General features: G+C 36.6%; 1 protein-coding gene across 1 annotated transcript; it reads right to left on the bottom strand.

Moving 5' to 3' along the window:
• Nucleotides 1-611: 611 nt before the first annotated feature.
• Nucleotides 612-11,869, bottom strand: LOC121431211. Its single transcript, XM_041628725.1, has 9 exons — nucleotides 11,576-11,869; nucleotides 8,227-8,339; nucleotides 5,425-5,510; nucleotides 4,588-4,908; nucleotides 4,136-4,360; nucleotides 3,948-4,025; nucleotides 2,330-2,566; nucleotides 1,142-1,348; nucleotides 612-682 (listed from the first exon to the last, which is right to left on the bottom strand). Exons 2-9 carry the CDS (start codon nucleotides 8,289-8,291, stop codon nucleotides 612-614), a joined length of 1,290 nt encoding a protein of 429 aa, XP_041484659.1. The 5' UTR covers nucleotides 8,292-8,339; nucleotides 11,576-11,869.
• Between the last annotated feature and the right edge of the window lie 4,777 nt (nucleotides 11,870-16,646).

Raw genomic sequence — 16,646 nt, 5'->3', positions numbered from 1 at the left:
AATGGAAATAAACGAATGAAATGAAATATAATAAAATACAAAAGTGAATTGATGACGTCATCAGTCTCATTTGTATACAGACCAGGATGTGTTTTGTGAAATTAAGCGAATTTTTCAATGTCATAACTTTCTTATTTTATATCCGATATTGATGAAATTTTCAGTGTTGTGCTTGTTGGATTTTTCTCTTTTTATTAAAATAAACCTTTTGTTGACTTGTCATTCAAAGATCCAGTGACTTGCTTGAGATTTGCCCCAATCCCACTTATGGAGAGCTGCATTCGATAAGCAAACAGGAGGGGGAGCCATGAATTGGTCACATTTCCCCTCTTTCGGCGATACCCAATGTATGAAGAAAGTGACGTCATGGCCGGGGTCATGGCAGGCGACTTACATATTATATACATTACTTTCTTCTTTCCAACGTATTTCTGATTTGTCCGATTTATTTTTTTCTTCATACATATGCATTAAATTTTTTCGTACAAAAAACTGACGTCATATCATTGGCGATAATAATAAAAAAACATCATCTATAGGCAGTGGATGTTTCACATCCGCAATTCGTAGTCTTTGTCACATCATAAGTATCGTTTGCGTTCAGCATAACATCAAAGACAATAACTGCAACCTCCGCCTAGATTATAGGCTAGGATACAGGTTGTTCCTTTACCACCTGATCCTGAGAAAGAAAAGGTCCATCGTTACAATATTACAGGGTCGATGGGTGTTTTTTCTTCTTCTAGTAATCAAGTGGTATTGCAATAGCCATGGTTTAGTTAAACCTGGGTTAACTTTGACCATACTCTTATGGAGTGGCAGTTGGCAACTGATTCACCAATTGAAAATTATTATTGTTTTGCTGTTAAAAATGGACAAAGTTGTCAAAAAAAATAATCGAGTCGTAAAATGAGAAGAATTGGAAAATACAAAACTGTTGCGAATTTTTAATGAATTAATGCCTTATTATTGCCACGAACACGGAATAAAATTATGAAACTCAGTATTCCATAGAAGTGTGGTTCTATTTTAGACCAGAGTTAAACCTAGGTTTAATTAGCAGAATACTGCCCATTGTGTTCAACATAGGTAACAAATGAACTGGTAAATATGTAATATTTCATAGTCTGACATGATTTACCTATACCGTTGGGTTTGCAATCTGGAATCGGTTCGTTCCATACTGGATAGTATGGAGTTACTTCTGGTACACACTGGATGGTTCCATTGCCTTTCAGGATATATCCATCCATACAGGTAAGATGAACGATAGAACCAAACCATGTGATGTTAGAATCCCAAGATCCACCAATCGTGTCGTTCAGCTCTTCACAGAAACCTACAGAGGCTATAAAGAAAGTGCAACATAGAGAGTGATGATGATACTTAAATTCTCGAATATTTCAGAGAAAATCTTTTCATGGATATTGCTTTCCGAGCATGCATACGATTTTAATTTCGTTGGGGACCTCTAAGGGATGAATTCAGCTCTATGTCGGCGCTATAATATGAAGCTGAACATCACATTTGATCTTAGGAAACAAGGAATTCAGGGTATATGTTAAATGAAATTATTTAGTTCTACGATATGAAGATGATTCATTAAAAGCAATTTATGTATTATGCAGGGACCGCGGAACGGTTTTCAAAGTGGGAGGGGGGGGGGGCTGATCATGCAAAAAATCACAATCATGTTGTCGTTTTTACGTTTTTGTACATGGTTTTAGAAAAAACGGGGCTACAGCCCCCTCCCAGCCCCCCTCCCCGCTTCCACGGCCCGTTAAGTCTAATTAAATCTGGACTAAAGTAAGTTACTTTAACCTACACTTTGTGTTCTTGTAATGATTTCATACATTTTCAAAGAAAACCTCTTAATTGTTAAAAATGATTGTCATAATCCCATGACGTATACTTCCACTTAGATATTTTTACGCTTGACATAAAACAATATGCATTATGACCACAGGGACATTGCCAAACAGGGGGTGGCGGCAGGATAGAGGGTGGTGGTGGGGGGGGGGTGGTGACCAGACGACCCAAAGGTGACGTCATCTTTTCTAATGACTTCTAAAGTGGTATGTTAATATGCACATCCCAGACCTCTCTTCTTGATACGTTTCCTTTCTTTTTTCATTTAAAAATGCATGAGGACTGTTTCCTTTTTGGTTCCTGTAACCCCGACCACGTAGTCAAGCAATACCAAAATAATTACGTATTCTCATTTGTATCAAGAGTTGGCATGGTAGGAGAATTGAATGAAAATTACATTTATGTAAGTTCTGAAAAAAGATGTGCAGCATGATATTGTGTAATGTATGGAAACACATACCATCATAAATTGAAAATTTTGCTGAGGGTATTGAATGGTCATCGCACGTGGACAAGTCGTCAAAATTGACCTCAGCAGATGAGGAACAGAAACATTCATTTTCATTCATAAGAGCGAGAGTTTGAATTTCATGTGATTTACACAAGTATATACATTGTGACGCCGTTGAAAACGCAAATTTTGAACTGTTCTGTAACTGTTGAGTTTGAAGCTCATAGCATCCTCTGTACCCGGGCTCTACAGTAACACAAGAAAAATAATGCATTAAAACACTTATCACTTGATAACTTACGAATCCAAATGAGGGGATAGATTAACCTAACGATGGTCATCAGTAGGGGGAAGGCGGGGTAAGTTGTGACACTTTTTGCATTTTGCATGTTAGAATTGATATGACTAATAATATTGTATTAAGTACCTTGCCTTGTAATTTGATTCTTGAGAATATAATTCACCTTTATATTACTTTCAACCCCACACCGGAAGTCATTGTGACCTTTGAAAAAGACGATGTCAAATGCTCAACTTGCCCCATATGTGGGGTAAGTTCAGCCACCAAAAATATGTACGAAATGTATGCAGGAAGAACCAGCATGTCAATTTTTTATATAAAGTCTTCACTTGCTAATTCTCTATAAATACTAGCATCCTCTAAAAGTAAAAGAACTGTTCTGTGAATTTGATTCTTTCTGGCTGCATATCAATAGCCTTATAAGGTTTTTTAATTTTCATTATACAACCATAGCTTAACTCGCCCCATGTTGGCTGGCACAAATTACCCCAGTCCGAACTTAATGCGGTATTCACATCCACACATTTCTTATGCATTCATCATGTAAAAGATTATGACAAGAATTATAATCCATACATGGAATAACAATATTATTATTTCTTTATAATAATATTGAAAGACGTGTGTGGGTAAAAAGCACTGATCTATTTCACACTTTTTTAAAAAACTTTTTTGGTTGAAATTTGTATTTTCCCTCTTAAAAGTACTTCTTGTTTCAAAGTTGAAAACAATATGGCGGGATTAAGGGCTATGTAATGGGCCATCCGTGCATGACACCACCGCAATGGCTGACTCCTTATTGGCCTGGGGATGGTGCACGGCTCAACTTGCCCCTATGCTCAACTTATCCCACCTTCCCCTATAGAGTATTTGTTTTTCTTTACTCTTATCTGCAAAAGCATGGTCTTCAAACCGAGGACGCCCTTGGTTTACCGTGTGTCCTCATCGTGCTCATTAAATTAAGTTCGTGTGCCAGCTATAGAGCGGTAAGTGCACCCATACACACCCACCCACGCACACATACATATATAATCTTCACACGTACAGATATAATCTAATCTCATTCTTTTTCTGTCATGGAACCGTTTAAAGAGTTTATGACAACTCGGGCCCAAAACAACATTACGTTTACAATGAACAATATTTTCCCCTTATGAAATATATGACACTAATTATATTCAGTATTTTAAAACAGGCAAATATGACATGTATGAGGTAACTGTAACCCCGCCCCTTAAAAAATATAATGTACATGTAAAAACACACACACCCTCACATGCAAAGTCCGATCTTAAATTAAGATGATAACAAGATAAATCGTCTCACCATGACATATTATTTTCACAACCTGGGCAGATTCGCAACTTGAATTCCCGGCCGTGCAATCCACCAAACGATACGTATCTGTGCAATAAATTTATGAAAGAAAACTCTTTATATTTCACTACAAACAGCATTGAGAGTTGTTTTATTGAAAAAAACAGAGGAGAAAGGGGTACGGTACGGGTACTTACCATCTCCGCAACTTGGAGCTCTCGTACAGTTTTGTGTATTCACATTCACAAAGGTGGTATCTTTGACGCCTGGATAGCCAAGCTCTCCACAGATGACTTCTGCCACCCTCTCCGTGAAGCTCTCTTTACAGACTCTCATCCATTCACCTGATGATCCCGAAAGTTCGATGAATCCTTCTGATGGTTTAACACCTCCCATTAAACGAACTGAAATATTGTCACGTGCTTTGAAATAACAAGATCAGAACAGAGCAGTGTAACGGTCATAAAGGGGGAAAGAGTACGAAGATAATATTAACAAAGGATACAAAATAAACTAAACATTGTATTTACTTGTACTTCCCGTTAACCCGACAATTAAAGTACAAATTAGAACATTTTGTAATTGACTTATTTAACCTCACTTCTGGATTATGGTATGCCAACTGATATTCTCTCCCCGCCATACTTACTTGGTGGCTCATGACAGGCCACTGAAACATTGAAACCTTTCCTTCTACCTAGTGGAGATGAAGCAAAATCTATGTGGAGAGTGTGCCCCGTCGCCAGATATGGAGGAAATTGCATATTCTCCCCTGTGTAAATTTTATTTTCCACGTCTATGATATCTATGTAATCCTTGTATTGTTCCAGACTAAAGTAATGGAAAGTGACCAGGATCCTTTTATCACGAGGTGCATCGATGTACCATTTTTTGAAGATATTATTTTCGTATCGGGAAGGATATCCGGGAGATGTAATCGGGATTCGTATTGTGCAATCCAATGTCAGATCTGTGTACGGAATTATTATAAAAAATTTAGACACACTGAACGAAAATAGTTCATAATGACACTGGAAATCATAACAGATAACATAAGTTATGTTAATATTTTTTTAACTTTACAAGCTCTATAACAGTTGATATGAGAAATTAACTTTCCCTTTAATCAGGGGTTCGTTTAGCATATGATATTTATATCGAACAAAATAGGTAAATGAAAGTCCCCAAAGCAAATGGAGCCCGTTCAAAATTAAGAGTATAAAACAAACGGAAAAAGCTATTCACTGGAAATATGAATCTTTTCACGAGTGTATGTAAAGCCGTCAAAGAGGGACGCATCATCCGAAAATAAAATTCATGAATGCTGCCCCCGAGTCCACATACAACATCGTCCCTAGAAAGTGTAAAGAATCACGGAATTGCTTTGAGATAGATGTATCTGTCCTAGTTATTCCGGAAGGTTATAGTTTGATGTATTTTGATAGCATCATGTCAAAACTATTCTAACAAGATACTAAAAACTTACTAGTGACCGTTTCCATGGTTGCAGTAGTCGACGTCACAATGTAGGTGATCCAGGTGCAAAATAGATATAGGAAATATGATTTTAACCTTGGTAGGAGTGATAGAGGATGAGAGAGAGAGAGAGTATCATTATACTCATCACTTGATAAAGACACATCAAGTGGAATGTATTTTCGTTAATATATATATATATATATATATATATATATTTTGCTACCTGATTGTAAGCAATGCATTTTTTAAAGAAAGGCATTTGTGTGAAACATCTTTTTAGAACATTGTTATTTACCATGGCTAAAGACTATTTTTGTCAAATCTCACTATGATTACGAAACTACATGGAGGGATTAAGGTTATATTTCACAAGTTATTTTCTCCCTTGAATGTTTATAATATTAACCTGAGAGCCTTGTGCCTTTTGAATAATTTTTAATACACTCTAGTCAATGTCAATTACATGCCGACGATATTTTCTGTATGTCAGTGTACATTGAAAATCCATAAATAGCAAACAATTAATCTGATATTCAATCACGGGATGTTTAACACCGTTTTCAAACGTGTTTACATGAATTTCCATAAATGGTAATTGTTATAAATGAAATAGTAAACATCGGTTCAACACTGTCTCACTCATATCCTTTTTAAATTTTATTATATTTGCAACCTGAATCAATGCAATTACAGTAATAAACACAGTCATGATAATAAATTCTAGAATTACATGATTAATGAAATAAAATAAAAGTACAGCCTCTGATAACAATCTTACCTAAAAAGGTGTGTACAAAATGGTCTAATGCATTTTCTTATGTATTGACACATTAAATATAGAATATTCATTGAAAACACACACGATGAAAAAAATTGAATTTAGATTTTGATTTCCTCTTTATTACAGGAAATGATTAACAAATATAAATAAATGATAACGCTCTTTCATATATTTTTCCCTTGTAAATGAGTGCTTCATTTCATGTCTATTCCGAAAAAATAACTTTTTTACATATCTTGACGTCTTGATTATAGTTCACAGTTATGATAGTCCAGTATATAATCCAAATAAGATCCAAGTTGGTTGTCGAAGATTCCGTAAATTAAAGTTCACAATGATGGCGATGATGAAACTGGGGAGCGTTTCATGAAGGGACTTGTCGGACGTTTTATCCGACAAGTCCTATTTTATCCGACAGTTACTATAGTAACAGTACCTCTCAGCCAATCAGAATCAAGGAAAGATGTCAGATCTGACAACTTGTCAGGCAAAAATGTTGATGAAACAGTCCCCAGATGTTGAAGCACGATGAATAAGATAAGTCACTGTACCGAGTTGAAATGTCCGTGAAGACGATGTTGATGATGATTAACAGACAATTTCAGCAATCCATGGGTTGTAGAGTGTTCATTAAACAGGTTGATGATCTTGATGAGAACTGAGAATTCCTCTCTCAAAATAACTGCAAACCGTTCATTGATGGCGTCAAATGATTCCACAGAAGATAAGTATTCCAGGTGGAAATAAACTTGGCTCTGACATAAAGTCTGGCGTGAAACTCTTAATTCTGATCTGATATGATAATGTCCTTGAAGAAACTGCCAGTTTATATATACAAATTATTCACTATTCTAGAGGTTTCTAGTATTGGAAGCTTCTGGTATTGTCTTTAAAAGAACATTTTCCTTCTTTCAGGAGCAGTCAAATTCCAGAAGACTTTTGAATGACCTCAGTGAAATCAACAATCTCAACAAAATAGCTAAGCCTATTGTTCTTTTCCACTGTCGAGGAAGCTCTATTGTCTGCCTTAAATAACAAAATTCCTCAGCATATTGTGTAGCCTTCTCGTGTATCTTTGCAAATTGCAGAAATAACAGTAATTACTTTATCTCATTAAATATATTGCCGAATAAAGCTTTACTGCCAGGACATTGTGGAATATTCTTAAAGAGAAGATGACTTGAAAAGAAGGAAAGTGGAAACATATCACAGAGATAAGGATGGCCGTTCATAAATGAACACATTGAATCACATAAAACTTATGAATTGGAATTATTAAACAAATATACTTCATTTAGGTCTACCAGTCTGCGACAGGCATCATTTTATATAAAAAGATATTTAACTCTACAGGAGTAGACATTATCTCAATTACTGACGGAAAGTAATATGATTTATGGGCACTCTGACAATGACGAATTATAGACTTGGCAGCCTGATTGTACTGATTTGCACTTTTTTCATTTTTTTTCAATCTCAAACGCTGTTTTTAGAAACAATTACATTGGTAATTCTCCTCAGCTAACGTATTCTTGTTTAAGTGATTAGGCCTACCACTATAAAAAATAGCAATACGTTGCTGCTATGAGCCCTCGCAGCCCATTCTCGGCAAAAAAAAAAGAAAAAAAAATCAGCTGGTTTGTAGAAAGTAACCCAAAAATATTTTAACAGAATACAATGTATTTCTTATAATGTCTTTAAAATTTACCCACAATTCTGTATTAGTATTTTTTTTCAAGCATAAAAAAGTGATATCGAAATGCAGGCAAAGCCGATCGATTGCCAATAAAGAAATATTTTTCCAGCTGCGTCAGACACGTACTTCATAAAACAGATCAACAACTCAATCCTTTTTTTTATATAAAGGATTGAGTAAAACAAACTTCCAAAATGTGAAGTTAGCACTTACTGTTAAAATTTAATGTATGTATATTTCCAAATATTGAGTTATATTTAATATGCAACAATTACGTAATACTATATTATCAACACCAACAGCAATTGCCGTTGTACAGATATGTATTTTACCTGATCCTTCGCTCTCGGTTAATCATTGTGAGAAGATCATTTGTAGAAGGCTGCTCCCAGATCATTAATCATTTCAGTTCCTCTGCCATATCAAAACAATGTCGGATTAGTTTCTAGATACAGAAAAGAGAGGAAATACAGTCAACTATGATACTAACTAGATCGAAAAAATGTACTTCCTTCTTTAATTTACTCCCTCTCTTTCTCCCCTTCCTTCTTTTCCTTCCTTTTCTTTTCCCTCTCCCTTTCATTCCCCTTTTCTCTCCCTTTCCTTTTTCTTTTCCCTTTATCCCTTGCATGCTTCTTCTTCATCAACTTTTTTTAAAATTTAATGTAGGGCTTCTTCATTCAATCTTTGTCATTCTCATTTCCTCTTAGTTTATTCTTCGCTTTATTCCTTCCCATCCGCTCGCATTTCTCATTTACATTTAAGAAATAAATATATGGCCTACCCTTCTGAAGATTAGACCAAGTGATATTAGACCAACCGTCAGTAAACCGAGACAACGCATCATTTGCATTTGAAATGGCGATTTGATACATGACTTACAAGATATAACCTGATTTTCACATTCGTTTAACATGTACAGTATGTAACCGTAAGTTACTTTTCAACCAAACTTGGATGGTAGATGGACTTGTGGAGCCTGCATGTTTTGCTGCAGTCAGGAGTCACGTGATAAGGTCAAAGGTCATTTTCAGGTCAACGTTAAAGTTTACATGCAAGACTCTTATGAGACCTATATCCGCAACCGTAGAGTCACTTTTAACCATACTTGGATGGTAGATGGACTGGGGTGGGGGGGGGGGGAATCTGCATCTTCTGCTGCAGTCGGAGGTCACACGGTAAGGTCAAAGGTCATTTTCAGGAGGTCAATGTTAAAGTTTACATGGAAGACTCTCTTATGACATCCAACTCCGCAACCTTAAGTCACTTTTCAATCAAACTTAGATGATAAATGGATTTTGGGGACCTGCACGTTAAGCTGCAGTTGGAGGTCACATGGTTAGGTCAAAGGTCATTTTCAGATCAACGTTATAGTTTACTTGCAAGACTCTCTTATGACACATACCTCTGCAACCATATCTCACTTTTCACCCAAACTTAGATTGTAGATGTACTTAGGAAACCTGCATGTTATACTGCTGTCGGAGGTCACACGGTAAGGTCAAAGGTCATTTTCAGGAGGTCAATGTTAAAGTTTACATGCAAGACTCTCTTATGACATCCAACTCCGCAACCTTAAGTCACTTTTCAATCAAACTTGGATGATAAATGGATTTTGGGGACCTGCACGTTATACTGCAGTCGGAGGTAACATGGTAAGGTCAAAGGTCATTTTCAGTTCAACGTTAAAGTTTACATGCAAAACTCTGTTATGACACCTAACTCTGCAACAATAAGTCACTTTTCGACCAAAGTTGGATGGTAGATGTACGCGGGGACCTTCATGTTATGCTGCAGTGGGAGGCCACAGGGTAAGGTCAAAGGTCATTTTCAGATCAACGTAATACCTTACGCGCAAGACTCTCTTATAACACATACCTCTGCAACCATAACTCACTTTTCACCCAAACTGCATGTTATGCTGCAGTCAAATCGAAACCAGATTTAAAATTAAAACGATATTCTTTCTACGTAAACATACACATAATAATTTGTATAGGATTCCTGTGTTCAGTGACGTGCTTTTTACCCAAATAAAAAAGTTCTCAAATACTCCCCTTTTTAACCTACGGGAATCATCCGTGATACGAAGTTTCTCAGTGATCTTTTTAGGGAATTTCCAAGTCTATTATCTTTATAATCCCACTTTTCATGAGCGCATGATTAATGCAGGGCCCCCGTAACATTGAAGCCATGCAATTAATCGTTTGGCTGAGTTCTACCATTGATCGCGTTGGTTATTATATATGATCAGTCGTAAACAACAGTCCCATGATCAATCACTAAGCTATATGTTACATGCCTCGTGTGTTTTTCGTTGAGTAAATACATCCAGGTGTTCAGCCATGAACAGTGAACAATACAGTATTCATAAATGATGAATATGAGTATGATAATGGTATGTACACAGTTATGCACGAGTACTACACCGATAACACACAACATGCATTAGTGCATGATAATGTAGATGCAGGGTCTTACAAGCTGGGGTGGGGGTTGTCGGATTTGAGAAGGGAAATGTTACCCATGGTTTCTTTATCTGGCTCAACCCTCTCAATCTACGTTATTGATTAATTACCATTTTCGAAAATTTGTTCACGTACACAGACAAAAAACACGCTGATGATTTCAACACTATTTATTTTCCAAGTTTATTTTCCAAGCTACATGTATGATTTTTCACACGTTAATCATGATGATTACACTGTTACACCAATAAAGACGATTCTAATAAATTCGGAACAAATATGAATTTCCAAACATTACAAACTTTTCGTTTTCCAGCTTTTCTTAATAATCAACATACAGTAGGCCGAGGCAAGACCAAATATTTCACACGGCAATGTGTGACTTCGTGAATGTAATAGATTTTCGCATTTATTGATTCTTAAAAATTTATGTTACGATTTTACGATTTCTTTTATATACATTAACCTAAGAATTACCATGGCTCAACTTGCCCCGTGTTGGTTTGCTCAACTTACCCCAGTCCTAACTTAATGCGACATTTTCGCATCCACACATTTCTTATGCATCCATCATGTAAACAACTACGACAAGAATGAAGATTCATACTTGGACTTACAACGTTGTTCTTATGTCTTTATTATATTTAAAGACATGGTCCTATAAAAAAGCACTCGTCTATTTCACACCCTTTTTTACTTTTTTGGCTGAAATTTGTATTTTTCCCTCAAAAAAAAACTTTTTGTTTAAAAAAAAAATGTGGTTGGGTTACGGCAGTAGCGGACCGTGACCCGGAGGAGACAAAGCATTGGGGGGGGGGCACTGCATTGTCTGTGAACAATGCTGTGCCCCCCCCCAATGCTTTGTCTCCTCCATCAATACATGACACCACCACAATGTCTGACTCATTCATTATTGGACTCCCTGAGGGTGGTGGCTCAACTGGCCCCTATGCTCAACTTACCGTGCCTTCCACTACAGGTTAAACTCTGTAAACAAAGAAACCAAAGGCATAAGTATTGTTCAAAATGGTGTGGCACTGCCTTAACACCGATTGTCGACAACGCAATATATGATTGTTATTCCTATCCCACCTTTCAAACCGGATCAACATGTAATACTGAAGTTTGGCGGTTTGTGTGTTGTATTTCACTATATGTATTTAGATTGAATCTAAAATACTATTAAAATATATAACCATAGTATGATACGTACCGATGAGTACTTGTGCTAACCAGTGTACACGAAGGACTTGATCGTCCATATTGACTTGCAGCCTTGATTCATCATGGCGGGGCTTTTACAACTGGAACTATTTCTGTACAAATTGAAGGCTAATAAAAGTGGATTTAATTCCAATTCCTGATTTCTAAATCCAAAAAAGTTGTTAGGTTTATCATTTTTCAACAGCTGATGTAGATTTATTTCATTTCTGTAAATGAGTGTATGTTTCTACACAATTATTCATGGACGTGAATATTTTAGCAGAAATGAATATATAGTAATTAGCCTGCAATTCATTACTTCTTAGCATCTTTAAACTCAAATGTTTAAGCACTAAGAATAACTACAGGAGGTATGATTGACATTTTTTTAATGCAGCCTTCATGGTAAATTCAAAATAAGACAAATTCAGTATTCAATTCAATTCAATTCGGTTTATTATGAGAAGACATTGTAAAACAGTCCGAAGACTGACACATACAAAGTTAACAGAAAAAAGGAAAAATACATTTAATTATTCTTCATGGACATGAATATTTTATCTTACCGAAAATGAATGAATAGTGATTAGCCTGCAATTCTTTACTTCTTAGCATCTTTAAACTCAAATGTTTAGGTACCAAGAATAACTACAGAAGGTAAGATTAACATTTTTGAAATGTGGTCTTCGAGGTAAATTCAAGGTAAGAAAAATTCAATTAAGGATATTTACATTATCTAGCGTTGAAATAATGGCGAGTTGACATTTTATATGAGTGGTCACTCGCAGTCCTTTAAATACATGATGATACATAACCTTGTAGGGTCCATGATACACACTTCGGAGATGACCCCTTATACAACTCAGCCTATCTTTACAGCTAAGTTCATCTTAGATCTGACCCTTGTATGTTTTTTGTTGTTGATAGAAATAACATCACAGAGTTTATGATCAGGGAAGTGGGAGATAATTTCTCTGCCATGACTATACATGGATCTTAATGTACTGAATGGTTTAGCGACTATTGTGTCGGATATGGCGGCTTCCAATGAACAACGAGATTTAGCACATTTTGTGTTATGCAAAAAAGCCAGGTACGTTGTTATGTCATTGCATAACCCCTTTTTGGGGTGGGAGGAGACCTATTTAAACCCCTCCCTTTAAAGTTGAAAATGTTACCATAAATGGTACCCTAATTGGTTTATAGCCTTCCTGTTGTATGAAGATGATAATGATTTTTATCCATCCCCATTCGCGTTTTAGCCTCATCACATGAGTAACCTTCCGCCATGTGAATTAAGGTCCCTTAAAATAATGTTTAGTCTAAGCTAAGCGAGTTGAAAAGGGTTTCCAATGTTCACGTAATTCAAACAACTAATTTAAATCATACTGAAAACAATATGCTGCTCTAAAACCAGGACTTTGTCAACATTCAGTATTAAAACAATAAATTGAACATAAGCAACGTACACACTTTCTGTCGGCCTGAGATCACTGCCACTCTGACGTCATTACTCCACCCATCTGGATATGCTCAGGCAATGGCATAGCCAGGGCTTAATATACAGTACGTAGGCTACGTTATTATGTATCTTACTGTTCTCCCCAAATTGAGTGGCAATCTTCCTTTCGCAGAATACTCGATCTTATTTATTTCAATCGGACATTGGCCAAAATATATCATAATTATGATCTATAATGAGGGAGAAATGTTGATGGTGCAGGCATGCCTTTCAGCAGAAAAGTCTGAGAATACAGACTAGACGGTGACGTCATGATCCATGTACCAGCATCGTCTAGGATTTCCATGAATGGTTTGTGATCACATCTCGTACCCTGAGAATGACCTCACTTCAGGTTCATGGCCTACATTGTGAATGTGTTATTATCGCTCTTGGTCTTGAAGCTCATGCCATGGGACGGTATCTAATAGAAATGGGAAACAACAAAACGGTTAAACCTGGCAAAGTAATGAACTCAGATTTCGTTGTTGATGTTTGGAAGCCAATTCTGTATCCGCAGAGCAAATTTAAAAAATCCAGATGAAGTAACGCATGCCCATGTTCTTTAGTAAAATGTATTTAATCTGTAGTTTGAGGTAAAAAAGAACCAACAATAGTCAAATCGGGTTTTTTTTGAAAATTTGTCTTCAAACAACAATTAGTCGAAATCGACATGAAATGTGTATTGACCAACTGTAAAGTCTTGATATGAAACACAAATACACACTATTGTCATCTACAAATACTACCTATTTGATTAACTTTTTAGAAATTTTACAGTCCTTTTCATATAAAAACAAAAATGGCCCTACTGAACCTTTGGGCACTCAACATCTTACAATGTCCTATTAAAAATGAATTTATCTAATGAGACATATTGCTTACGATTATCTTACTGACTTTTGAATTTAATAGTATGCAGCGCTTACATTTGTATCAAGCGCTATATAAATGTTGCATATTATTATCATCATTATTAAGTCATTCCATTCCAATACTAGTAAATATATATAAACATTTTCCATTCCAATAAAACTGTATGACAAATAGAATACACTGCTAAAACTCCGTGTTGATTTAACACCAGCCCGGAATCTATATGTCCACACCAGAGAAGTATTGAAACAACACGATTGTGGAATCAAACAGATGCTGTTTTCAAACTAATTGATGTAGTATAAATACTTATCTGGTGTTAGACCAAAACAAAATTATTGTTGTTTAACAACCCCAGAGTTTTTGCTGTATAAACCAAAGAATAATCCAATCATTATTTTTTTAATCTGAGGTATATCATAATTTATGTTTAAATTCAGAAATAACAGAAGATGTGAAGCGTCACGCATCCAAACCAAAAAGTATGGGAGAAACAATATTGCATTTATTCAATAATATATATGCACGCAGATATGATTCCACCCCCCCTTTAATATGCCTAGGCTTGAAACGAAATTTGTTTCATCGGGGTATTTTGAAGGATGGTGTTGGTGTTGAGGCACAAAATAAACTCAGTCACAACACTCAATTTGACGCGAAAGCGGTGTTAGCTAAATGATAAAGTTTGCAGCTACCTCATTGGTACATTATGTCCAATGGTCATTTCATTTCTTCTGAGGATAGGCACATAGTTCAGCAGGTCTGGCATAGCAGGATATAGATATTGCATAAACCAGGTGACTAGAATAGCGCATCATATGCGCAGAATGGGACAACGAATCGACCCATTTGGTCAGATGCATAAAAGAAGCAATTGCTTTTGCTAGGCTTTTGCTTGATTCTCTATGTATAAAAATGAGCGAGCAAATGCTTTTGCTCCTTAGTTCAAGTAATCGTCAGTAGAATCCAATTGTCAATGGAAGTGCCCCTCCCCGGGCGGCCCCTTGAGCTCTTGGAGGAACCAAACTGTGGCTCTGGAGTCTCGTCGTAAATAGGATATATCGCTGTATAGTCGACTGACATTTTCTGAACCTAGAAATGTTCTTTCCGATGAAGTTTTTTTTTATCCATGTTTTTATGGGGTCCTAGAACAAATTCAGCTTGGTTGCCCAAACGGCAACTTTTGGCAATTTTGCTAATTTGCATAAATCGAAAATGGCCGCCACATGCTATCTTGAAACTTAAGTTTTGAACCCCTTGGCCCAGAATGATGAGTAATACCTTTCTTTCGGGTTTTGGGATGTGTAGAATCCATTTCTGGTATCTTTTTTTGCAATATAATGTTATCTTCAGGTCAAATCCAAGATGGCCTTCATATTGACGCCATCTTGAAATATTAACTTTTGAACCCTTTGCCCCAGAATCATGAACATTAACTCTATTGGTGAGTCATGGGGTATCTTGCTTCAAATTATGTTGTAATTTTGCATAAAGGATAATCTTGAGATCAAATCCAAGATGGCTGCCAAACGCCATCTTGAAAAAACTACTTTCCGAGAGAGCTCATGTAAAGGGATTTTAGTAAGAATACTCATTTCTTTTATTAATTCTAAAGTTTTAGGTCGAGGTGAAGTCACATCTGAGATATAAGATTTCGACCTTAACTGCTCACCTTAGAATGAATCCTCTTTAGGTTTTGGCTATGATCCATTTCGTGTATTTTGTATTTGTTTTAATGTCCATCCATACTTTTTACTGAATAGGCTTTTGGAGTCTTATTTAAATTCAAAGTGTTTTCTCCATATTTTTCCTATATCAATGTGTCCAATGATTGGTAGGCATCAGTTCGTTTTAAAAAACGATGGTGTGGCGCTATGTCTTACATTTTCGAGAGTGGTTGTAAAACTCAGCTCTAGAGTGGCAGTCTCTAGAGCAAATTTGTTCTGGTGGAGGATGGCGCTGAGACAGGTATAGAAATACTGCCCTTACCTTCCTCCTAGGTCTTTGGTCTGCCAATTTACCATTCCGATTATTTTCTGACGTCTTGACCCCTGTACTTATTAGCTCTCCCTAGAATGGCGACTATCATATATTTCTTCATAAGTGTTGGTGTCTATGCCGGCAAGTTTTATGTCACGTTTTCAGGTGTCTTCATAACGAAGGTGTGATCTACAAATGGGGTGAGACCAAGCACACAGCTTGCCTTATCTTGACGAATCCCTTCTGGGATTCGCCAAGGTTTTCATACGGCGAACATGACTTTGACTATAAAGGAGTGAGAATAAGCTGGGGTTGCACGTACGCTGAAGGGCCTCTGTAATTTTAACTTTGTCCTGCCATTTGATATGCATGATACGTCCGAGGCAGCTGATATGGAAGGTGTTTATCCATTTTTCTTAGTTGGTGTACATTTTCCAGGACTTACTTCCGTACAGGAGATTTGCCATGACTGTGTCAGATTTTTCTTTCCTGGTGCTTATCTCCTTGTTCAGTGAAAGGTGGCTAGACAGATAGGTGATCCAAGGTAGGTGAGGAGTCCACCACAACCAGACGAGTGCGTGCTGTTGATAGAGATATCTGGAGGACAGTCAGTGTCTTGAGTCGATCAGGATTTCTGTTTCACAGGCTGATAGGTGATCCAAACTCCCTACATGCACATGACAGGCGGCTGTATGACTAGGTCTTGTACTCCTACTTCTTGAGA

Source organism: Lytechinus variegatus, chromosome 1 (genome assembly GCF_018143015.1).
Source record: "Lytechinus variegatus isolate NC3 chromosome 1, Lvar_3.0, whole genome shotgun sequence".
NCBI classification, from domain to species: domain Eukaryota; kingdom Metazoa; phylum Echinodermata; class Echinoidea; order Temnopleuroida; family Toxopneustidae; genus Lytechinus; species Lytechinus variegatus.
The sequence above is the reverse complement of the archived record's forward strand: the minus strand, read 5'-3'. Positions and strand labels throughout refer to the sequence as shown.